At 32.8% G+C, this 26,525-nt stretch overlaps 1 protein-coding gene across 1 annotated transcript in view; it reads right to left on the bottom strand.

The window, feature by feature from the left end:
* Nucleotides 1–26,525, bottom strand: part of pum (pumilio) — a 122,663-nt gene that overhangs the window by 20,206 nt on the left and 75,932 nt on the right. The window contains 1 exon segment of the mRNA XM_029316344.2: nt 67–450. Coding sequence (XP_029172177.2) covers nt 67–450 — 384 coding nt within the window.

Here is a 26,525-nt window from a genome sequence, read left to right as displayed (position 1 = left end):
TCTTTTTTCATCCTCCCTAGACTCATAATTACAATTACTTCCGGCGGCACGCTATAATTAGCTCACCGTTTGCGCCAGGTTGTTCGCGGAGTCCTGCGCGACTGCTGCCGCGGCCGCCGAAGACGGGGTGAGGGGCCGTCGTGGTGGCGGCGGGGCGGCCGCTTGGGGTGGTGCTTGGGGCAGCAATCCGGCCGGGTAGACCCAGGGCCCGACTCCATAGTATTGCGGTACAACTGGCGGTGGCGCGCCTGCTATCAGTGCCCCTACGTAAGGTTCCTGACCGCTGATTACGGTATAGGGAGCCGCAGGGAAGTTCTGCTGCTGCTGCTGTTGCTGCTGCTGCTGCGCCTGGGACGCGGCCAAGTACTGCTGCTGCTGTTGTTGCTGCTGCTGCTGAAGCAGCTGCAGCTGTTGCGGCGTCGCCCCTTGCGGTTGACTGCGAAACAGTTGCTGCAAAAAAAACGAAAAAGGTACATGAGTATGTGATAGGAGAGATTGTTTCCTTAATTATAATGTTTTCCTATTCTTCTTCAGAAGAGAGTCAAATGATAATGCAATTTGGAAGCATTGGTATTCGAGAAGATGGGACAGCCTAATGGCTGTAAACTGGTAACAGTCTATTATATTGGATTTGTCCTTTATTGCTGCACTGATGAACTGGTGCAGTAAGTTAGAGTGAAATAAAATATATTTGTCTCACTTTGACTTATTGCACCAGTTGTTGCAAAAAGAACGAAAAAGGTACATGAGTATGTGAGAAGAGGTTGTTTCCTTAATTGTAATGTTTTCCTAAGAATATTCTTTTTCAGAAGAGAGTCAGATGATAATGCAATTTGGAAGCATTTGTATTCGAGAAGATGGGACAGCCTGATGGCTGTAAACTGGTAACAGTATTATATTAGGTTTGTCCTTTATTGCTGCACTGGTGAATTAGTGCAGCAAGTTAGAGTGAAATAAAATATATTTGTCTCATTTTGACTTATTGCACCAGTGTGCACTAGTTCACCAGTATAGCAATGGAGAACAAACCCATATTTTGTTCAGAAGTAGGTCAGAAGCTACAATATATGAGAAAACCAGATGATTTTATCGGGATTCAATTTCATTTAGAATTTTATATATCAAAAACTTCATAATCCTGTACAAAATTGAATCCTGATAAGATCAGCCGATTTTTTCATGTTGTAGCTTATAATTTGATAAACAAGAAATGTAATGGACTCAAAGTTAAATAGTAGACGATTACTGGTAGGTTTATAGCTAGTCAAATCCAAAAAGCTACAATATATGAGAAAACTAGGTGATTTTATCGGGATTTAATTTCATCTAGAATTTTATACATCAAAAATCCCACAATCCTGTACAAAATGGAATCTTGATCAGCTGATTTTCTCACATGTTGTAGCTTATGATTTGATGAACAAGAAATGTAATAGGCTCAAAACTAAATAGTAAACAATTTCTAGCAGGTTTACAACTAGTAAAACACAAATATGAGAAGACCAGGTGACTTTATCGGGATTTCACTTTCATCTAGAATTTTATACATCAAAAATCTCACAATCCAAATCCAAAAAGCTACAATATATGAGAAAACTAGGTGATTTTATCGGGATTTAATTTCATCTAGAATTTTATACATCAAAAATCCCACAATCCTGTACAAAATGGAATCTTGATCAGCTGATTTTCTCACATGTTGTAGCTTATGATTTGATGAACAAGAAATGTAATAGGCTCAAAACTAAATAGTAAACAATTTCTAGCAGGTTTACAACTAGTAAAACACAAATATGAGAAGACCAGGTGACTTTATCGGGATTTCAAGTTCATCTAGAATTTTATACATCAAAAATCTCACAATAATCCTGTACAAAATTGAATTCTGGTAAGATCAGCCGATTTTCTCACATGTTGTAGCTTATGATCTGATGAACAAGATGTGAGAGAATGTAATAAGTTCAAAGCTAAATAGTAGACGATTACTGGCAGGTTTACAACTAGTCAAACACAAAAAACTCGGACTCTGCGAGTTGTTTAACCGGCTGTACCTCAGTAATTATCCAGTATTCAGCAAGTCATAAGCTACAATATAGGAAAAAAGCAGTCAATTCTAAAATCCTAAGTATCTCGTGCGTAGTTCTTTGCAATATTCAACGACACCTTCGTCAAACCATATGAGAATTTGTATGACAGCCACAATATACAATCTTTCTGCGAGCGACACCGGGTATATCAGGAAGGGATCTTGAAACGCGCAAATTACGCCAGCGGGAAACGGCCTTTCGGGCCTTGAAGGCTCTCGATGACGACATCGTGTTACGGGGATAATCGGCCCGAAGGTTTTCAGCACCGAGAGAGGATCAAGGTCGAAGACAGGAAAGCACAGGTAGGCAGTCTGGGAGCCAGCGCGAAAGACGCGAGAGACTCGATGTTAAAATTGAGGAAGACAACCGAGACCTCCTCCTCCTTTACCTCCTCCAACCTCTCGTTGGTGGTCGGTCCGGGTCGACGACCCCCGCGGACATTCACCGACATGCGTTCACCTCCTCTGCGTTACCGGACCGGTGAGATCGCGCCGTGGACTTCTTAATTGACCGACAAACATGCCGTGATTCGGCGCGATGCGATATATAGAATAGATACGGAATTAAAAGCACGGGAGAAGTTACGATATATCCTAATAATTCAGAACAACATTTAGTCTCCTCTAGAAGCAAGTTGGTGGTTCTTCAATTTTGGTTCCTCATAGAGGAAGCTTAATGGGTGAAATAATATAGATCCAACAATTTGCACACTTTTTTCACATAAATTGACATTGTCAAATTCGATAATAACCCTCATAAAAAATAACCCTCTTCACTGATCCTCGTCAAAAGAGTTAATATCAATCATTCTGTAATGATCCCTATTCGTGTAAAAAATTTAGCTCAACATCTCGAAATTTGCGAGAATTAAAAAATTGCAATATCTCAAAATTTGTATTTTCTTTAAATTTCACATTTCATGTTCTTTGCATAAATTCAAAAATTCACATTTTTTTTGAAAAATTCTAAATTTCATAAAAACTGAACTCTTTCATCGAATCATTTCCTTGCCAAACTCAATATCAAACATCCTTCAATAATACATATTAATATAAAAAAAAATTTTTAATTGAAATTACATTAAAATTTAAAAAACTATGAATTTTTATAAAAATGACAGTAAATATCTTACTCATATGTCAAAACATTCTCTTCCTTTTCAAGGAGAGAAGAAGCAAAAGATTCTCCAGAGTTCAAAACTCACCTCGGCGTGACAAAAACACATTTTAAATATATAAATAAAAATTAACTTCGTATAAATAATTAATTTTCTTATCTGAAAAAAAAAATAAAAATAAGATACCACATTTCAGACACAGCAAGATTATTAGACTAATGAAAGCAGTTCGCACATAAATTTTTCCCTCCCCGTTGATCACTTACTTATATACTTTATTATACGAATTAAAAACTTAGGGCGCGCGCGTTAACGATCGATCGATAAATTTAATGACATTCGACGACCTTCGCAAGCACAAATTTGCGATAGAGATAGAGAAATTAGATGAAACATCCACAGACCGAAACCGGGTGATTTCTTGCGCGAAGCGTGGAAAACTTAAAACCGTACATACGACACGCTCCAACCCCAGAAGGCAACGATGCGTTTCGGGTATTAACCTCTTCCGGAAACGGCTCGAGCTTGAGTCAAGGCCATAGATACACTTGACCGTTGTTCTATGAGAATAATCACCGGAGAGAGAACTCCTCTCCATCCTCTTCAATTATTATTATTATTAATAACGTTTCCATTCATCAGCATCTCGCACTTTGTATATATATCACATTTCTAATACAATTAAATTATTAAAAACTCATAATAAAAAATATATAATAATATAAAATATTAATATACAATGTAAAAAATAAAATAAATGTAAAATAATACAAAATAATATATATAAAATAATATACAATAATATAATATTAAATAATATAAAAATAATATAAAATATATAATAAAATAAAATAATACAAAATAATGTATATAAAATAATATATAATAATATAATATTAAATAATATAAAAATAATATAAAATATATAATAAAATAAAAAAATAAAATAAAATAATAAAATAATACAAAATATATATAAAATAATATATAAAATAATATAATATTAAATGATATAAAAATAATATAAAACATATAATAAAAAATAAAATAAAAATATAAAAAATAACATTCAAAATATAAAATAAAAAATATAATATGGAAGAAAAGAATGTAACATATATATTATAAAATAATATAAAAAATTTGATTTGACGTAATGTAAATTAATATATTGATACCTATGTATATATCTTGAGGAAAGAGTAAGATTTCTCTGTATAAAACGGAACGAAATGAATCTCCTACCATAAACACATACACCTTGAAGCAGTTGCTAAATCACTTGGTAATTAACATGCCAATTACTGGCGTCTAACACATAATTGGTATTTTAAACGAAATATATGATTTCTCTGCAATTCTAAAATAGAGACAGGGAAAAAAATAGCATGGTCATTCCATCTTTCAATTTATCAGTTCCACGCAAAATTTTCAGCGGAGAAGAAAAAAACTGTATCTTACAAGAAAAATAATAATGGAGAACATTACGTTGCAAGATATGTAAGGAACGGTTTACCAGATTTTTTTTCTTTTTTTTTTCTTCGAACGTCAATAAACAGTTAATCCAAGAAGTCTCGATGTTTTTATCTCTCCATTTGTTTATTAATAAAATCGTAATCTTATCGCTGCTAGAATCCGATCAGCTCGAGATGATAATTTTCTCGGAATTAATGACTTACTTGCATATTTTATTATTTATATTAATTATTCGCTCGATGCAATTTATTATGCAACAAATAAGTGATAAAGAAATAATACCGATAAATCCTTAATAAAGTCTCGGCGTTATAATAAATCGTTTTATCTCATTTCATTAGCATCTCGATGTTGCACAAAAATTGATAGTTGTCCTCTCTATTCTTATCCTTATCAGAATATCAACATCGATCCGTTACTTTATTAAATTCTTATTATCGTCGAAGAGTCTCTCGGAGGGGGATGATAAGATTGTATGACGAGTAAAAATTGACGCTTTAATAATAATAATCGTCGTGCTTGAAACTTAAAATAAAAGAAAATGGCTTTTTTATTTCCAATTTCCAGGTGGAGAGAACCTGAAATAGCTTTATACGAATTACTTATTACCGGCCCTTTTTATCGCTTCGTTCTCTCGAGAATGAACGAACCGAAACAAACGACTATAAATGGAAATTACAGTGATTTCGCGCAGAAATGGCGGAGAGAAAAAAAAGGAGAGAAACTGGGTGAAGCATGTCATATCGAAGGAACTGGAGGCAGTCAATTTCTCGGGGGGGAGGAAAACAATGGCGGCGACGCATTGTTTCGTGGGTGAGAAAGGGGATGACTCCTGGAAATGTGAGTCATTGTTAAATCCGTAGTAAGGCTTCCGCCAATTTGTAAACTGGTCTTACAAACACGGAAACCGATTATCCGCCTTCCCCCGTCGTTAAAAATAATCTGTTTTTTATTTAATAATTATATTATTTAATATTATCCAATAATTGTATCATTTTATATTATCTAATAATTCTATCATTTAATATATTATTGAATAATTATATTATTTAATAATATTTAATAATTATATTATTTAATATTATATTTAATAAATATATTATTTAATATTATTTAATAATTATATTTAATAATATTTAATAATTATTTTTATATAATAATCGATTTTTAAAATTTTTTGAGAACGGTTTAGGAGATAAACGGATCGTTGTATTCTTAATTACAAGCTTCTGTCCACGTATTACGAAAATTTTTATAGTGTTCAAGAGAGAGAGAGAGAGATAGAATATTTAAATTTATACAAATATTTTCTTTCATCGCGTTTAAAATTCATTCTGAGTATCTCAGAACTCGACCGCGCGCAGAATTTGCAAGAAAACGAGTAATATCATTTGAATTAAATGCAAATTGTAAGCATAACATTGAAATAACTGAATGTTCAAAAATATCGTACGTTCAATAATTATGATAAAGTAAAATATTTTAGAAGAATTTATGTCTCAAAATAAGTTAGAAAATTTCAATAAACATGGATCCGCAAATGCGCCATTTTTTGAAATTTTACAATATATCTCATTTATAATTTAATTTATATTGCCTATATTTACACGAATAAAATAATAAAAAATTAAAAATAATAGTTATAAAAATAAAAAATATATAAAAAAATAAAATGTCAAAAACAATTTATTCGCGCACCCATATTTATTAAAACTTTTCTCGATTTGTTTTTGGACATACTAAATTTCCTCAAAATGTTTAACTCTTTCTCTCAACATTCTGTGTAAGAGAAATGCTATCATATATAAAAATAAAAGAATGTTAAATCAGCAAATTATGTAAGAAATATATTGCTTCGACATATAAATAAATAAAAAATAAGATGTATACACGCTTTCGATTAATGACTATTATTCTCGGAATAATCCAACATAACTCTCTGCGTAATCAGCAACGTATCGCAAGGTGCGAATCACACGTTAAATGGCATTCGACTTTGTATAGTAAGCCCTTAGCAAGCTGACAGCACATTGAAAGTGTACGTCATTAATTTTAATAGACTCCGGCGAAGGACTTTGCGAAAGAATCATGCTTGATTACGTAGTCAGAAATGAAGAGAGAAAAATAAATTAAAATATATTCTAAATTCCCTCGTTACTCTATCAAAGTATCATTGTCCTGCGATAATGAATAGAGACCGCCGACTTTTCTCCATTCATTTCCACATTCATCTGTATCCGGGATAGACTTTCACTGATCTACGATAGTCTACTTATTATCCTGATGTTGAATTGCTGTTCGGAACTCTCTTTCAGGGAACGCAAAGAATCGCGTGTAATGTCGAGCACGCGTGTTTCCGCCATTTTTTATTATTAGTGTCACCGCAAACACGCAAACTTTCCTCCATCGAGGGTGTAAAATTTTATTTTACACCGCAGAATTCTAAAAAGAGAGCGAAAGATATTTTTAGGGAGTCTCCAAGAGCGAAAGGGAGAAATCTTTTTCAGGACGTACCGATCAATTTTTAATCCTATCGATGACATTTTTGGTGTCTCTCTTTATTTCCGTATCGTCTTTTCCTACAACTACCTGTTATCCAGGAATAAAAATTATTTTATACAATTTATAAATATTTTATATATTATTATATTGTATTAATACATTACTATAATACATTACTAAAATATAGAGAACATTTTTCCTTTCCATAGCATATTTTATTATATTATATTAATATATAATTATTAAAATTATTATTGTGTTATTTTTATTTTTGTTGTTGCTATTTTTATTGTTGTTGCTATTGCTATTATTATTGTTGATGTTTTTGTTGTTATTGCTATTATTATTGCCGATGTTTTTGTTGTTATTGCTATTATTGCTGTTGTTGCTATTGCTATTATTGTTGCTATTGTTATTAGATGTTATTATTGTTGCTATTGCTATTATTGTTGTTATTGTTACATGCTGTTTATGCCAAAATGTCAAATTTTTCGCCACCAATTATTGTTGTTATTGTTACATGCTGTTTATGCCGAAATGTCAAGTTTTTCGCCATCGATCAGCTGATCGACTTCGATTAGCGACCTAGGAAAAAAGCGTAGCTTTTTTTACCAATGATATAAGAGCAATTGGGTAAGAGATATTCCGCGTTGTAAAATTCCTCGCGAATCATCCGCGGAAACGAGTTTGAGAGACGATGAGGGTTCAACGACCCTCTTCTCCTCTTCTGTGCGCGCCTTCGTCGCGCGCGCTTGCCTTTCATAACCGTGTGCTTTAATATTTATCACCAGTTCATCTATCTATTGCTCGCGCATATATCCGTGGAATGTCGAGCGATTCGATTCCGATCGATCCGTCGCTCTTTTACCACTTAAACCGCTAAATGATGATATGACGGGACGTCTATTTCCCGGGGATGGAAGAGTCGCGGTTTTTTTTTATTATGGTATATAATAAAATAATCTTCCTTTAAACTTGAAAAAAATTACGAAGATACTTAAGGGTGTGGAAAGCCCTTTTTTTATGCTCCTTATTTTTTTAATGCGGATTAAAAATTGCCGGCTTAAAAGTGAGCTCTTAAATGGAGTCTTTATTTAAGATCGTGTAATCGAGCGGCTTATTTTTTCGCTAGTTGTGCTAGTAAAAAAAAAAAAAAAAAGAAGCGTAAATCACACTTTACTCGGAAGATCGGTTCATCAGCGCTCTATATAATAGTGTCGCAGTTACTCAGAGATCGGGTCATCAACAACGGACGCATAATACAGGTATATTGTCACTAATCTTGTATCCGAGGACGTATCCGTCGCTTTATCTTATCGCACTGCATTGTCATAATCGTGAAAATTAGTAATAATGAAGCGGATGTTGTGAGCGTGCAACAGAAACCGTGATAAGATGTGATCATTGACTTAATAATAATAAATGCAATATTTCGCATTCAATTATTTTGCGAATTATTTTCATACCGTTTTATGCTACTTTTATATTAAAACAGGAATTTTATATTTAATATTGTATATATATGTACATTTTTATATAAATATATATTATATAAGTTATATTTTATATAAGATTCATTAATTTTATTATTATATAAAATAAGCGATAATTTATATAATTATATTTTGTAAAACAATTATTAGTAAAGAAAATAATATTAATTACCATAAAATAGTAATAATAAAGATTAATTTTTTTATTCGACAAAATACTCGTGTGTATCTGTTTGCTCTTATTATTCAAAAGAATACACTTTTCTTGAAAAAATAAAAAAAATAATGAGAAGATAATATTCTGCTAATCTGTCAAACGAGTCTGATGATTCTCTCGAATTAAATATTATCCTGCACCGCTGCGATGTACTCTTTGTGACAGTTTGGCGTGAAAATCAATAATTGGCACGCAAAATATACGACATAATATGTACATATATACAAGGAAATCTGTATTCAGTTCTAATTCGCGGAAAGTTATACCGATACATATGTACAGACAGATACAGTTCTCTCGTCCGTCCATATTACAGCTCGCAGACACATAAATGTTTCACCGCCATTCATTCCGAAAACTTCGGTCTGGTGAATGCATATGCATGTGTGCGCATCCATCTACGTGAGAGGAGGCGTGTTGCGGAAGAACAGTTTGACGCCTGAGAACGATTTAAGTTTACAATCGTACACTGTGTTAAGCAATTTATTTCTGTACGAGGTTTTGTAACATGTAATCTCTGTCAAAAATCAAGTGTCATTCTGGTAACACACAAAAAATTTAATTTTTTAATTAAAATAATTTTTTGGTTTTTAACATAAAATCAGTAAATCCGCGCTTCGTTTCTTTATCGTACTTTATTCGTGGAAAAGTATTTATTATTCTATTCGACCAATAAAGAGAAAAGGGTGTGCAAAAATATTAAATGTTTTATCAATAAAACAGGATGGCGTTTAGGAAGAAAATTAAGTGTCGTTCTGTGACTAATAAAACTTGGAGAGAGCTGTCAAAAGAGCAATCGTCGAATTGATTTAGGGATAGAAGAGAATGAAATTAAATCTCGTCCCGATTAAAGGGTCGACGCAATTAATTTTTTAATTAAAACAATTTTTCTTGTTTTTAACATAAAATCGGTAGGTCCGCGCTTCGTTTCTATATGTACTTTAATCGTGGAAAAGCATTTATTATTCCATTCAACCAATAAAGAAAAAAGCGTGTGCAAAAATATAAAATGTTTTATCGATAAAACAGAATGGCGTTTAGGAAAAAAAATTGTCATTCTGGTGACTAATAAAACTTGGAGGAAGCTGTCAAAAGTTGTCGAAAGAGCTATCGGTCGAATTGATGTAAGGGAGAATGTAATTAAATCTCGTTCCGATTAAAGGGACGACGCAATTTGCCGAGATGTATCGTTGTATATCGAAGTCAATCGGAGAATCAGAAAATATCGGGCGCGATATATATTCTCGATCGGGTCTGGGAAGTCGAGTGTATCCCGGTGAAATAAAGGTACAACGACGAGACAAATCGCGGCGAAGCCCGTTACTTCACCGCTTCGGAGCACCGTTAGCTCACCTGGCTACGTGTACGGAATATACGGGGTGTCCCGCGAAGAAAGAGGCACCCGACAGGCCATTTTGTACGTTCCATGAAAGCATATACGGTCGATTATCCGTGGTGTCGCTCGATTTTACGACGTTCTATACGCGACAGGGAAACGATATTAGGCCTCTATGACGTCATTCCCTTCGTTTCGGATGTATCGACAGATACCGAGTGTGTAGCTTCGTTAAATGCGGTTTCTCGTCACGTGGCATTGACCTTTCGCTTCGACAAGTGACAGACAAATCGGCAAATGCTTGGATAATGGTAAAATAATATTAAGAAAATTCCCTGTCTTCAGGGGATGCTGAACGCTGTCTGTTTTATCCACAAATATTTTATTTTCATTTAACTCTTTATTGGCTATACAGAATGAAAAAATTTTTTAGTAGAATTAAAGTATTCATAATAACAAATTTGGGCTACTATATATGTTATAAAAAACCAAGAAAGTTCAATAATTACAGTTTTTAGGTTGGCCTAATGCAAAAGATCTGTAATTATTTAGCTTTCTTATTTTTTTTAATACTTATTACTTTAAATCTTATTTTTTTTATACTTATATAGTAACTCAGATTTGTTATTATAAATACTATAATTCTAGAAAGAATTTTCATTCTGTATAGTCAAATAAATAATTAAATAAAAAGTCAACATCCCCTGCTATATAATAATGTTTTTCGAATTATTTCCCTATCGTTTAATTATGTTATTTCATATACAGCCATTTTTAAGATATTTTCAATATCTCATATAATTTAATTTATTTATATTTACACGAATAAAATTAATAAAAGTAAACACAAAAAATAAAAATTATAAAGATAAAATGATAAAAATATCTCAAAAATATTTTATTTGCGAACCTAATATTTATTAAGATTTTTCTTATTTTAAAGATATACTAAATCCCCTTAAAATATTTTACTTTTTTTTATCCTGTATTTTTCACATTACTCAATAATAATTTATGTATTGAATTTTATATAATTCCAAAAATTTATATACAACTGCTTCTCGACGTAAGTGACAGCTCGGTTGTCAAATATGCTTCAGTGATAATAAAATATTAAGAAACTCTTAATATCTCTCTTGATATTTTTCGAATTATTCTATTATCATCCAATTTTATTACTTCGTATTTTCTGTTACAATTACTCTATAATTCATGTGTTGAATTTTATTAATATTTACTTCGAGCCATCAAAATGTCCCGCAGCGCATTTGTCGCTCTAATTGATATTTTACGATGCACCCTCATGAAAAGTAGAAACAAACGATATGTTGTGTAATATTTAAAACTGCTTTCTTTCTGACACAAGCAATTATACGTGAATTTCCTGCAAAGTGTCGGCTTCACACTTTGCAAAGTCTCGTGACGAAAGTACAATATAACGAGAATGGCCGAGGATTCGGGTTGCATTTATCGCGACAAAAAGAGGTCAAGGGTCAAGGTGCAAGGTGCACGACAATTTGATGACGACACGATGATGCAAATCGCGAAATGCAAAATTTATCTTTTATTCCTTTATCGCCGACGAAGCCTGGAAGCTTTGTGAAGTTATCCCAAACATTTAATTAATAAAACTTTGTTTTCAGAATTCGATAAGAAACTTATAAATCACCCTTGTTTCTAATAAATGAATAATTAATAATAAATAAATGTTTAAATTAAATTAATATAATAATTACGAATGAATAAATTAAATTTACTTTTTAATTTATAAATAATTTAATAATAAAAATTTTATGATAAATGACAATTGTTATTTAAATAGAAATAATCTGCTATTCACAAAAGAATCAAATAAAGGAGATGTTATCAATATCTGATAAATGCGAAAAAAATGCCGACGCAAATCTAATTTATTAAATGAAAAAAATTGTCAAGAGTTAAAAAGAGAGTCAAGATTTGGCCGAGTCACGAACTTCGCGGATTCGGTGCATATCGATCGAAATGTTGCCGACTGTGCACGACCATATACATTACGAACAATAAAAAGCCAATCCCGCTCGCATTTTTGAAATGCATAATCTCCTGCACGAAACGCGCGAGTCGAGTGAAACATCGCGAGACTCGTGACGAGTCGTCACACCATATAAAATATCGTGTAAAAAAAATATAGTTCGTTTGTCTCAAGTATACAAGGTGTTCCAAAATTATCAGAAAACACCCTTTTTTTTTTTTTAATTTCCTAGGATTATTTGGAGACGATTTTTCCTCAGCAAAAATGTCGAGGCTCCAATAATTTTCGAATTATAATTGATTGAAAATAAATTATATAATAAAAAAATATAATTTATTATAAAATAAATTATATAATAAAACCAGATTTTTTAGTTAATTTTAGGTAAAGTTTACTGTAATGGAATTTTAATGAATTTTAAGATATCCCAAGTAGAGCAAAGTGACGTCATTAAACGTCAAAAGGAAAAATCGTCTTCGAATAATCTTAAGAATCTCCCCATTAACGGGATGTCCGGTAATTTTGGAACACCCTGTATATAATCGTTATTTTTTAATTGTAGAGCTACAATTTATCAGATATTTTTATTAATCGCGTGCTGGCGCTATTTCCATATGTATCCGTGAATAATTCATAAATCTCTTCCATCTGGTGAAACTCTAGAATAGGAGAATCTATTCATACATTTAATTTAAATCGCACGTGATGACTTGGATTCGGTAAACTTCGATGAATAAAATTCAAATCTCTCTCAATAATTCATGGAATAATTTATAGCTTAAAAATATTACATGTAAAATTTAATGTACGATCTATATAAAGAAGATCTATATAATTTACTTATAAAATTCCATATATGTTTTTCATAATATAATAATATTCCTATCTACAATTTATCCCAAAAAGTCTTCAGGAATAATTAGCTTGTACCTTTTAAAAATAATCGATATCGCATTACTTGGTCGAAAATTACACTATCGCGAATCGGATTACGGGAGGCTCCACAAATCGAATCATTTCCCCGGAGAATATATGTATCTACATACAGGGTGAATCATTTTAATCAACGCACGCAAATATCTCGTGAAAGTTAACAAGATGAAAAAAAAAATGTTTAGTGTAATGGAATTTTTAATTAATTTTAAAATACCCCAAGCAGCAAACTGACGTCACTAAACGTCAAAATGACGTACGCTTGCTATCTGGAACATGATGACAAAAATTGGGAACATGCAAAAGTTAGAAAAGTTGTAGGGGAACACCTCATAATAACCTTGACTCTGACTTTGGAGTCCAATTTAGGGGTCATTTGAAGGTCAACTTGATTATTTTAAATGGAACCACTAATTTTCCCATATCATATTCTTTTATTATATCTCATATCTCGAAAAGTATTTTATTATAGTGTTTTGAAGAGGTTTTGACGTCAGCTAACAAGAATACAATATGGAAAATTGGTGGTACCACTTCAAAAACCAAGTTGACCTTAAAATGACCCCTAAATTGGATTCCAAGGTCAGGGTCAAGGTTACCGTCAGGTGTCCCCCTCTGAACCCTACAACTTTGGTATAACATGTTTTCCTGCTTCAAAATGATCCACCCTGTACATTCCGTTCCCATGGCGAGAAGGAATATTGTCGTGGAGAGAACACACAGAGTTTACGAAACGGCCGTTCCAGATTACGTGTCGCCAGCAGCGGCAACCGGCAACTTTCTAAGTGCGCACACAGGTTGGCGATGTTTCTTTTTCGCTCGATCGTTAATCGGCCACCAGACATTTCACTCTATTCTCGATGGAGAACCGCTGCGTGAACGCGTTCAAATGTTCCGCGACCGGGAAAAGAAACCGGTTCCCTTCGTCCAGCGCGAACCGATCGATTTGACCCGTACAATCGATGCACAAACAACCCCCTCTCAATTGTGCCGTTTCACCGGACTTTGGGTGACTCGAGAAGTTTCCCCGGTGGCAGATTTGACCAAGTGTCAAAATGAAGAAAACACCTTCTATAAGAATTTTGTAAAAAAAAAATTTAGAATTTTCTGATAAAAATAAAAATATAAGACAAGAAATATTATGTATTATAAAACATCTCAAGAAATACTAATTTGTTTGAATTATTTATTAATATTAATTTTTTGTGAAATTATTTATTTATCTATTAAAAATTTTTTTATGAAAATTATTATAATTTTCGTGTAAGATCTTGATGCTAAAAATAGATAAATAAAAAAAATTAAAAAAAATTTAATAAAAACTTAAATAAAAATAAAATTAAAGAATCATTTTGAAAAAAAAGTTCCCTGAATTCCAGTGAAATTCCATGAGAATTCCCTGATTTTTCAAGATTGAAATTTCCTGAGAATAAGGAGTTTTTCAAAGTTTTTCCCACGAATAGAGTCCTGATATATTAATATATTTAATATTAAATTTCACAAATACACAATTTTTCTAAGAATCTTTTTCTTTCCTTCTTTCGCTCGATCTCTCTGTTTCCTCTGCAACTTCGAACTACAGAGAAACCAAACTGAGAACTATTGGAGAAACGATTTGCCTCGACAAGGTTTTTTATTATCCTGGATATCGAGAGGCGGATACACGAATATTCTTCTTTGTAATACGTCGTGTATCGCCGTGAATGTCCCGGGGATTCGATTCGAAAAAATACTGGCAATCGAGACACAATCCCGCGTCCAATAAAATTTTGCGTCAGTTATAATTCTTCCTTCGAATCTGCAACCTGAACGCACGCATGTATCTTTCTAAACACATTTTTTTTTATTATTTTTCTCGACAAGCCGCTCCGATAACTCCATTGAAATATCATCGCGTCTCCGCGGCATTGAAATTCCCATTACACGATATTTCCAAGACGATAAATTCATGTCTAAGAATAATGGAGAAAAGAATAATTAAGAAAAAAAATGGGTAAAAAAAATAGTAAAAAAAATCGTAAGGGCTATTTATGTCCGCAAGATGTCCATTAACGAGGATAAAAAATTAATAATAAATTAATAAAAAAATATTTTTAAAAATTAGAAAAAAATAAAAAAAATTGTAAGGGCTATTCTCGATCGAACTAATGAACGAAGAGATGAGAAAGTTTAATGCCCTCGAGAAGTCTTTCCAAGTTGACAAAATGCCCCTAAAAACATTAGGAAGTGTTATTCGGGAGTAACGAGAAAACGTGTCCGCGTTACGTCAAACACCTGTCAAAATCAGCTGATCATAAGAATCCATAAAAAAATAGGGTCCGCAAGATGATGTCCATTAACGAGAGGGACGTCCAACCCTGCATCGAGAGTGGGAACAATGGTTCATTGTCGCCTATATCATCCACGTAGCTTTATAATGACAGAGAAAGAGAGACGCGCGTTAGCCTAGTTGCGAAATTCAATTAAAATGAACTGTCCGTCCTTCTCGCGCGCACGCGAGGGTGGAAAAAAAGAAAGAGGGAAGGAGAGATAAGTATAAACCACGTATGTAGATATACACATGCGGGATCCAGGCCAGGGTGGGTGCAGGTCGCGTGATAAGGGTCGCAACAAACTCGCCACACCTTGATACCAGATACCCGTCTTCGCGGTAGCTTTTAGCCAAATGACGCGGATTTTATTATTGGATGGTAGCGGACTTCCCTACCCTCTACTTTCTAAGGGTGCGGCCGAGTTATATCGTCATCCACCTGGCATTAATGCGCCGCGTCATCGCCGCTAAATCAAGCAGCCTCGCCTCTTTCTCTTTTTTTTTTTTTTCTCATCTTCCTACCCCTGTCGACAACGAAATCTGACAAATAAACCCCCTACACGCGAGAGACGTCAGGGCGATTCAGGATTGAAGAGGGAATGACCCCGAGAGGTCGATTTTTCTTCCTTTTTTCTGAATCTTACAAGGAATTAGCTTGAAACAATTTAAGTTCAAATAAATATATAAATATATAAAAGTTTGCACGAATAGTGTCAAGGAACGAGAGATTATCATCTTTACGTGAATAATCCAAATATAAGAAGTAAGAAAGTTTAATCCTCTCGAGAAGTCTTTCCAAGTTAATGAACAGGATAAAGCAATGAATAAAATGTAAAAAAAAAATAATTATACGGAAATAATGAGAAAACGTGTCGCGTTACGTGAAGCACTTGTCATGATCAGCTGATCCTAAGTACCTATTGAAAATAGCTCGCTCTTGTATATAAAATAATCTCTCGACGCGATTTAACTTTCGCGTCTTACGAAATTTTTTTTGCGCTACAGATACATAATGCTTTTCGCTGATAATGTAGAAACCTCGATTAAGAACGCTCTCGCGAGAATCCGAGTCGGGAGAAAACGAGTGAGCGTTCGGCAAAATTCTCCTAAAGAGTTCCCACGACAAAGTTAACACGCTTCACGAATCTTCTTCTTTCATCGAATTCATTTAATGAAAATAAATGCATGGAAAATTGCGCAGGAAAGCGTGTCATGGCACGCAAAAGAATAATGCACCACGAGCGTTTCATTCGTAAATGTGATTCTCGATCGAACTGATGAACGAAGAAATGAGAAAGTTTAGTCCTCTCGAGAAGAAGTCTTTCCAAGTTGACAAAATGCCCCTCAAAACTTTAAGAAGTGTTATTCGGAAGTAACGAGAAAACGTGTCGCGTTACGTCAAACAGTTGTCAAAATCAGCTGATCATAAGAATCCATTAAAAATAGTTCGCTGACAAAAAAAATCTCTCTTTCTCTAAATTCTTTTTAATTTTTTTACATGCTTTAAAAAATGCTATAAAATAAAATAATAATTAAAAAAAAACGATGTTTGATGTTAAAAAAAAGAATTAAAAAATTGTCAAAAATAAAGCTATATATTTCCAACTGAGGGTGAAGAAACCGTTATATAACATTCTAAGAATATTCTGGAAAACTGTTTCCTCCGTCAAGATTCTCGAGCTAACTATTCTCGACGCAGGGGCGGGCAAGAGATCAATTAATTTTATTAAGGGAACTAGAGTGTCTCTCTCGGGGTGTGAGTGCACAAGTAACGTTATACGACGTATCTTGCTGCGCCAATTTTATTAGGCCGTTACCGGCGAAACACTACCCCTGTTCCTCACTAAAACAATCTGTTCTCGTCCTTGCGATCTTCTGTATACAAGATGTATCTCGAGCAAACCACCTCTCCGCGAAGTACCTTATGTTTGCCGAAGCAAACAAGAAATAAATTACTCGCAATACTTTACACGAAAATAGTACTCTTCGTTTCTTCAATGATAATTAATAATTAATTCTGAAAAACAATTTAAAAAAAGAGCAGAAAAGAAGAAATCTTTATTTCTTCAACGATGCGCATAATTTTAAATAATTCTGAAATGCAATTTTTAAAAAGGGAGAAATGAAAAAAAAAGAGAAGAAATACTCTTCATTTCTTCAACACAAATTAATAAAAAATTCTAAAATGCAATTTAAAAAAAGAGAAAAAAAGAAATGCTTTTTATTTCTTCAATAATACGCATTTTAAACAATTCTGAAATGCAATAAAAAACAAAAGAAGAAATGGAGAAAAAGAGAAAAAATATACTCTTCACTTCTTCAACAGCACGCGTAATTAATAAATAATTCTGAAATGCAATTCAAAGAAAAAGAAGAAATACTTCTTATTTCTTTAACAATACGAATAACTTTAAATTACTTGAAATACACATAAGAAAGAGAAGAAACAAAGAAAAAAATAGTATGTATTTCCGAATAAATAATTTGATGTTCGAGAGTTATAAAGAGGGGGAGAAAAAGTTTTGACAAAATTACAAGGAATATATGTTGGAGCATTTTGACGCCATAATTCACGTACACCCTGTATACGACACGTGCGATGTACCTATCACCGCCAGGCGATGTGATTCGATTTTTCCAGCAAGAGAGCGCGCCGAAGTTGTCTCGCGTGGCGATATCAGATTTATCATCCGACCCGGGGCATGTCGATAGACGGATATGTGTAGATGGCCGGGTTTAGTTGGACGGATAAAAACGAGGCGGAAAAGTTCGCGTAGATCCGCGGCGCGATCAATACGCGCGGAAGCGTATCATTACCTTCGCGAGAGGGAAAGAAAGATCTCGCGTTCCTCAGATTTATCAATTTATATTATCTCGCGACACGAAGAAAGAAAGAAGAGTTTTGGATCGTCTTCTTCCTCGATGACAGTCTTTCTTTCCTTCTTAACACAAAATACACCATTTTCTTTAACAATGCGCATAATTTTAAATAATTCTGAAATGCAATTTAAAAAAAAGAAGAAATAAAGAAAAAAGAGAAGAAATACTCTTCATTTCTTCACAACACGAATATGTAATAAATAATTGTAAAATGTAATTTTTAAAAAAAGAAGAATAAATAAAATACTCCTCATTTCTTCGACACGGATAATTAATAAATAATTCTAAAATGTAATTTTAAAAAAGAAAAGAAGAAATGAAGAAAAGAAAGAAATGCCGTTTGAAATACGCAAAGCGGATTCGATAAGTGATAAGCGGATTCGGGTGTTGCGAAAGTGGCGCAGAATTTAATTGAAGAATCCGGAGCGCTATCATTAGATCGGTGTCGAGTAACGTCGCGTTTATATTAATTTCCGTCAAGACGACGTCGCGTCTCCGACAAAAAGCTGCTGCGCCATCCGTCAAATTTATGTAATATAATTGTGCTCGAAGAATAGGGATTCTCAATATATATATACACGCACATCCTATTGTCACGGAAGAATATAAAATAGAAATATGATAATAAAAGAAAGAGAAGATGAACATCCGTCACGAGTGGAAGATATCGACGTAGCCGGGAGGCATTCGAGAAGAAAAAGGCCGACCCCGGTTGGGGTTGATTTTAATATCCCCCAGAGGAGAGCGAGAAGTAAAGAGTTGTGGTGAATCTGACCTTTATGAAATGCTACAACCTTTGTAAGTCCTGATTGCACTTCTTCACGCAGACATGCATACGTTATATAGGTGCACCCATTATATGCACACATATCTCGATATGTGTAGATGCATACACGCGCAAATTACAGAGAAATATGTTTCCTTTTAAAACGTTTATTGTAAAGCTGGAATATAGCAATACCGAGATATTTATGGCAAATAAAAATTGTAAATATTATATATTATGCATTTGTTTACGCATCAGAATGCTTGAATAATTACTAGACTTCTTTGTAAAAATATAATAGGAATGAAATATAAAAAGAAAATATATTAAAAATATTTAAATGTATTTTAATATTTAATATATATTTAAATATATTATAAACTTTTAAAAAAATATATTATTATTGAAATATATTAATTTTAATATTATTTTTAAATATATAATATATTAAAATATATTATTGCATAAAAATGTAGTGATATATATGTCCCATGATTATAAAAATTATACAATATTATAATTTTTAATACAATATTTTCTCTGCGTACTTTGTGTAAACCGTTAGACGAACTCGTGCTTATGGGAATTTTTAAGTAGTAAAATTACTTATGCTACACTAATATTGTTCATACGATGCATTACACGAGAAAATACATATATATGCATCGTATCTATGTCGGCAAAGCAAACTCACATAGATTGTCTTAGCAATGTCCTGACAATATAGAGGCCATTGTTTTCTCATAGTCTTACATTTCATGCTTCATACCAGGTGTTCCGTTATTAATGACGTCTAACTGAAAACTAGGTGAAAATTACATTCAATAATGTAAAACTGATTTTCTTGATGAAGTTTCCGTTTCGAACAGAAGCGAGTTTGATAAGTTCTCTTCTATTTTTACAGTCCGCATAATTTTCAACGATGCTACAAGAATCGATCAAAAGAGAGAGGAAGAAAGAGTTCATCTGAAATTGTTGAAGCAATTGTTGGAGAACTCCTAAATAAAAATACAACGTTCTATTTAAGAAAATATAATAATTCTGACGAATTTTAGTAGTTTCTGCTAATCGATTAGAATCATCTCAAATTAGCAATTTTATCGGAAAACAACGCGAATAAAAATAAAATATACAGAATGTCATGTAAAGATCACCGAATAGAATAAAAATAACTGAGATCATTTGAAGATCATTTTTCCTCAATAAAAATGTCGAGAAAGGTCATCATTTTTTGCATGTTCCCAATTTTTGCATCATGTATCTTTTATAATTAAGCCTTAAAATTAAAATTTTATTAAAGTAAACTATACTTGAAATTAATTAAAAAATGTAATTTTGTTAATATTTTTTATTAGTTTTTCTTTTTTGCGAAAAATCCTTTTTTGCTGTCATGTATTTGTAACTAAACCTTAAATTAAAATTCCATTAAACTATATTTGAAATTTATTGAAAAATGTGGTTAATATTTTTTTTTTATTAATATTTTATTTCCATAGAGCTTAATTTGCGAAAAATCTTTTTTTTTTTTTTTTTTTTTTTTTAAATCAATTAAATAACTCAAAAATTATCGATTCCTTGACATTTTTGCGGAGGAAAAATCGTCTCCAAATAATCCTAAAAATCCACCCTTAAGCATTGATCCAGATTTTACAAAACAGCCTGTATATTGAAGAAAAAAAATCTGACAACTTAGAAGTTATTCATCTGACGACTCTAATTATTTTACAAATTTTGCGAAGCAAATATTCAGGACGTTGACTCTACAAACTTTTCGCAAAGATGTAAAAAAAAAATCTCACGCAAGCGTATCTAACAACATGTTGCGCATTCCTACACGACTCTATATACCGCAGAGGGATACATAAATTCTACTTCTCCTTTATACACAGTTCCTAAAAGAATAGAGAGGACTCTATTCTTTTATCCATGCATACACGCAGATCGAATAAAGTTCTCTCTGCATTTTCCGTTCTCTCGCCATCATCCCTGACGCCGATTGACATTACCATTCGCTGCACCCTGTATATATAGGGCGTACGTATATGTATATCACCCCTGAGACTGTATCGCACATCGTGATAGGAAGATGGCGAACAGCAAACACATGTATGTACACATATATTTAAACTGTAAAATGTGTACGAGCGAGCGTGGAAGAGTTTTCGTGCCAACCCCTGATCATCGTACATACAGGGTGTTCCGTACTTCGTGAATCGCTGATCTATAGTAGATTCCTTATGTCATTCGGAGGCAATTTTTTCTCGGCGAAAATGTCGAGGCACCGATAATTTATAAGCGATTGAAATTAAAAGCAATTTAGTCAAAAAATTTCAGATACGAGTTTACAAAAGATATCCCAAGTAGTAAACTGACGTCATCAAACGTCAAATGACGTCATTTTGACGTGATGATGTCTAATAATGTCATTCTGCCATCATGTCTCAGATATTCAAGCATATGTCATTTTAATTGACATCATTAGACAAAATGGCATTAGTAGATGTCGAAATAATGTCATTTTGACGTCGAATGATGTCATTAGATATCAAAATGACTATTTTGATGTTTACTGATGTCATTTTGACGTCGAATAACGTCATTAAACGTCAAAATAACATCATTTTTGCTCACAAAGATTATCATCCCAGATAGCAAGCATACGTTATTTTGACATCGAATGACATCATTAAACGTCAAAATGACGTCATAAATGACATTTAATGACGCCAGTTTGCTACTTGGAATTTTGTACATGTTCTCAATTTTTGTCATCATGTCCCAGATAATCAAGCAATCTAATGACGTCATAAATGACGTTTAATGACGTCAGTTTGCTACTTGAAATTTTGTACACGTTTTCAATTTTTGTCATCATGTCTCAGATAATCAAGCAATCTAATGACATCATTTTGACGTGAAAATGACATTAGTAGATGTGACAATAACATAATTTTTACGTCTATAGATATTTTCGCCGAGGCAAAATCGTCTCCAAATGATGCCGGGAAGCTGTCATTAACAGATGATCCGCTAATTCTGGGACACCCTGTATACTCGGATGCTCGGCCCCGGGGAAACCACCGTCGTAAGTCTAGACCTACCTAGTGTTGCCTAGACGAGGAGAACCATCGCGCGCGTTGGAGAACCGTCGTCGTCCTCGATCGATGAAAATGTGGGCTCTCCGACGCGCGAGAGCGAGGAGGTTTACATACGTTTACGTAAGTTTACGCGCCGTCGCGACGCGGCGAGCGAAGCGATGCAGCTCGGAAATTGCCGGTCGTTTGTAACTTCGCCGAGGGAGGATTTACTGAATTTGATTGCGCCGCAAAATACAGACCCCGACGATATCTTTCTTATACGCGAACTACAACAGCACACGTCGATCACGATCGTCATCATCATCATCATACGATGTTGTTGTTGTTGCGGACGTCGATCAATGCTTTCTTCGATCGAGCTGAATATATAGGTACTAGGGGATGCTATAGTTAGCAATGATGATTATTGAAATATTAAGTAATATATAATTTTTTTATCCTTTTCTCGATCAGTTTGAATAAATATTCGGATGCTACAGACAGAATTATTAACAATATTTCATTGAGATTTGATTAAGTGATATATATAATAAATAATAAAAATATATAATCGATAAAAATATGTATAATAAAAAATATAAAAATAAATTATTAATTATCGTCAACAATAATTGCAAGATTGATTGAACAATATATAATTTTTCAAAAAATAAATCATCAATTATTGTCAATCAATGCTTTCTCGGTTTCAATAGAATATTATAGGTATGTCATTAATAAAAATCATTAAAAGATTAAACATTTTCGAAATACTTAAATCAATTGTCTTTCTAAAGTAATTCAATTTTATGATGAATTATAAATAATACTGTTGTATTTGTAAACGCGAAATGTTTTCTACGCTCTGTAAATAGTTTATTAGTACACGCACCGCAAAAATAATTTGTTTTGTGGAAATTCATGAGCCCGAGTCACAGTTCGATTTACATAAACGCGTACACACATACACTGAGAAATTATTATAATAAAAGTTGTAATATTTTTATAATCGTGGAACATATAAAAATGACGATATATAAAATATCATCGATATTTTTTATTCAATAATAATTTTATACGTATAATATTATATTTCACATAAAGAAGTATTGAAATTGTTATTCAAATATTTTGATGTGTGTGCATAACACAAATATGTGCATAATCGTTAACGATCGATAAAACAAATGCGCATAAAATTTACAATTCTCATTCCCAATGAATATCTTAAATATCGTCGTATTCCAGCTTCGCAAAATAAAAGTTGTAAAAAAAAAAAATAAAATAAAATAAAAAAATAAAAAAACGAATGAATTTCTCGTTATAAAATTTTTTTCCACATCCCCAACTTATATAACGCGCGAAATTCGCGATGCTCGCAAGAAACGTAGAATACGTCGACCTGATGATCGGCGTCGAGCAACGGGACTCTTGCTTGGTCGTAAATGTTGGCTGACCGTTAAGTCGACTCTTTTCCCATCTGTATTACGCCATGCCGAGATGTGTTTTGCCTCTTTTTTTCTTGCGTGTGCTTTCCGGTATAGCCCGAACCATAAATTAAAAATCAACGAGGAATCGATCGTCGGAGCGGAACGAAAATCCTGATCTCTCGTCGATCGAAATGAAATAAAGAGACCGTGATAAATTCGAATAAATAAATAATACTTATGTTTGGGCCAATTTTTTCTTCCTATATCGAGATACGCAAATTTATTTCGAAATTCAATAATCTGTCATCATCCATGTATAATTAGTTATATGCACTGCATGTATAAATATACGTTGTATTTACGTAATATACATGCAGCTTAAAAATATCTGTGTATTATTTTATGTGTAATCTATTAATGCTTTCATCGTATTTTAATCACGATATTAAAGCGAGAGATAGATATTACACGAATAATTATAGAGCGCGTTATAAGATTAATCAAGTCTATTTTTTTTCTAAAAAAATTCGTATTAATTAAAAAAATATTATGATACATATGAGGCTTTTGATAAATTAATTTCTTACATTTCTCTCTTGGGTGTATAAGAAAATTATTTAATAATATTAATATTAATTTTAAAAAAATGTTTAATATTAAAAAAATATTTGATTGACATTTTTGTGAGAACAGCTGATTTTGACAGTTCACGTCCTTTGTGTATAAAAAAAATTATATTATTTCAAATTTAATATTTATTGTATAATATTAATTAATAATTCTAATTAATATTATTTAAAAAAATATTTAATTGACAGTTTCGTGAGAACAGCTGACTGTGACAGTTCACGTCCTTTGACATTTCGTCGCAATATACGGATATGGTATTTCGAGTTGCAACTATAATGCGCGATTCCGCTTGTCTCAACATGGACAGTTTAGTTTCCTCTCGTCAGAATGGAGAAACCTTGCTCTTGATATTTACCACCTGACATAATATGCGCGCGCGAGAGTGACGTTCCTTGAATGTGGAACACAACGTGTCGCACGCGCCAAGAAAAGCGATCGAATTTCACGTGCAACGGGCAGTTTACGCTATTCTGCTGCATCGAAATCGTGAACAGCGATCAGTACTACTATATGGACCTTGATGCGAATCATCGACCGTACTAGTTACACTAGGTTGATAGCCATCGAGCCGACAGAGCCCGTAATTAGGCGTAGAGAGAATCGAATTTTAAGGACTGACAAATGTGCGCGTCTGATAAAATCCAGTATTTTGTGGAAAAATAAATGTGGTAAATAAGTGTATTATGACGTTAAATTCCTCGATAACTTCTCGAGTTTTCTTCTGCAGACTTTCTATGGATACACGCATCTTATATATATTTTTTATGGTTTATTATTGTTTTTTAATTATTAATATATATACAGAGTGTCTACTCAATTTTGTAAAAAAAAATTCCCTGAGAATTCCCTGATAAAAATAAAAATATATATTTAAAAAAAATAATTAATTTTAAACGTCTCAAGAAATGCTAAATTATTTATTTATTAAATAATTAAGAAGTACTAATTTATTTAAATATTATCTATTAAAAAACTGAAATTTTTAATTTATATAAGAATAAAATTAACAAAAGAATTTTGAAAAAAATTCCACGAATTCCAGTGAAATTCCATGAGAATTCCCTGAGAATAAGGAGTTTCTCAAGGTTCTTCTCGAGAGTAGACTCCCTAATATTAATACATATAAAATTTCTGAATTATAAGCAATTGCATATCTGAGTTTCAAGATATTTTGGCAACCACTAAAATATTTAAAAAATTATCGCAACGTTACTGGATAATTTACATTATCGAATTATCGATTTGTGTCTCGAAGTAAAATATGTAATATTTAAAAAGAAGCGCGATACTTTATTTTTACCGCTTATTTATTAGTCAATTATTCTTTTATGTATTGCTCCGCGATCTGTATTCATGATCTGTTTTAGACCGGATTTCTCAAATTAAAATATGTATATTCGTAAATGTCGCACATAATTGTACAAATCGATAGATTAGCTTTCTTATCTCGAGTCGCTCGTGAAAAAAGATTAAATCCGGACGATGAAATATCGAGGAGATAAGAGTGGCTCTTCCCGCCGTTTCAGCATTCTCCATCGAAAAGTAGTGGCAAAATTCCTCGGCAGGTCACCAGCCAGAGAGTCCTCCGCATCGCGATTATCAGACCAGTTCGCGCACCAGCTAACTCCCGGTCGATCGTTACATGAATTATTGTTGCGACGCGGCCGCGCGCGAGATATCGCGATAGACGCCGGCAATTCCTCTTCTTTCACGCCCCTCTTGTTTACTGTTGCACGTGTCCGGATGTATGTGTGTGTGTGTATAGTCGGTATTATTTATTTATACGAATCATACTTCCTCGAAGAAAACAAGGAATAAAACTAGCTTGCTTAGTCCGCGCTCGACTTCGATTAATGATGTAAATTATCGAATAACGCATCTCGATAATTTTTTTAACTAGTTTATTGTTTGGCAAAAATAGCTTAAAAGTCATAGAGTAATTGTTTGTAATTCAGAAATTTTATATATATATATATTAGGGTGTATACTTCCAGGAAAAACCTTGAAAACCTGATATTCTCGGGGAATTTCACTGGAATTCAGGGAATTTCTTTCAAAATTATCCTTTTGTTAATTTTATTTTTATTTGGCAATATTTAAGTTTTATTGAAACTTTATGCAATTTATTTTTAACTGACAATCTATTTTTAGTATCAAGATCTTATATAGATAAAAAATTTCACAGAAAATTGTTCAATTTTTTAATAGACAATATTTAAATAAATTCGTACTCCTTATTTATTTAATAAATAATAATTT

The sequence above is a fragment of the Nylanderia fulva genome, unplaced genomic scaffold (genome assembly GCF_048542155.1).
Source record: "Nylanderia fulva isolate GAGA-0341 unplaced genomic scaffold, ASM4854215v1 Scaffold52, whole genome shotgun sequence".
Taxonomy (NCBI): Eukaryota; Metazoa; Arthropoda; class Insecta; order Hymenoptera; family Formicidae; genus Nylanderia; species Nylanderia fulva.
The sequence above is the reverse complement of the archived record's forward strand: the minus strand, read 5'-3'. Positions and strand labels throughout refer to the sequence as shown.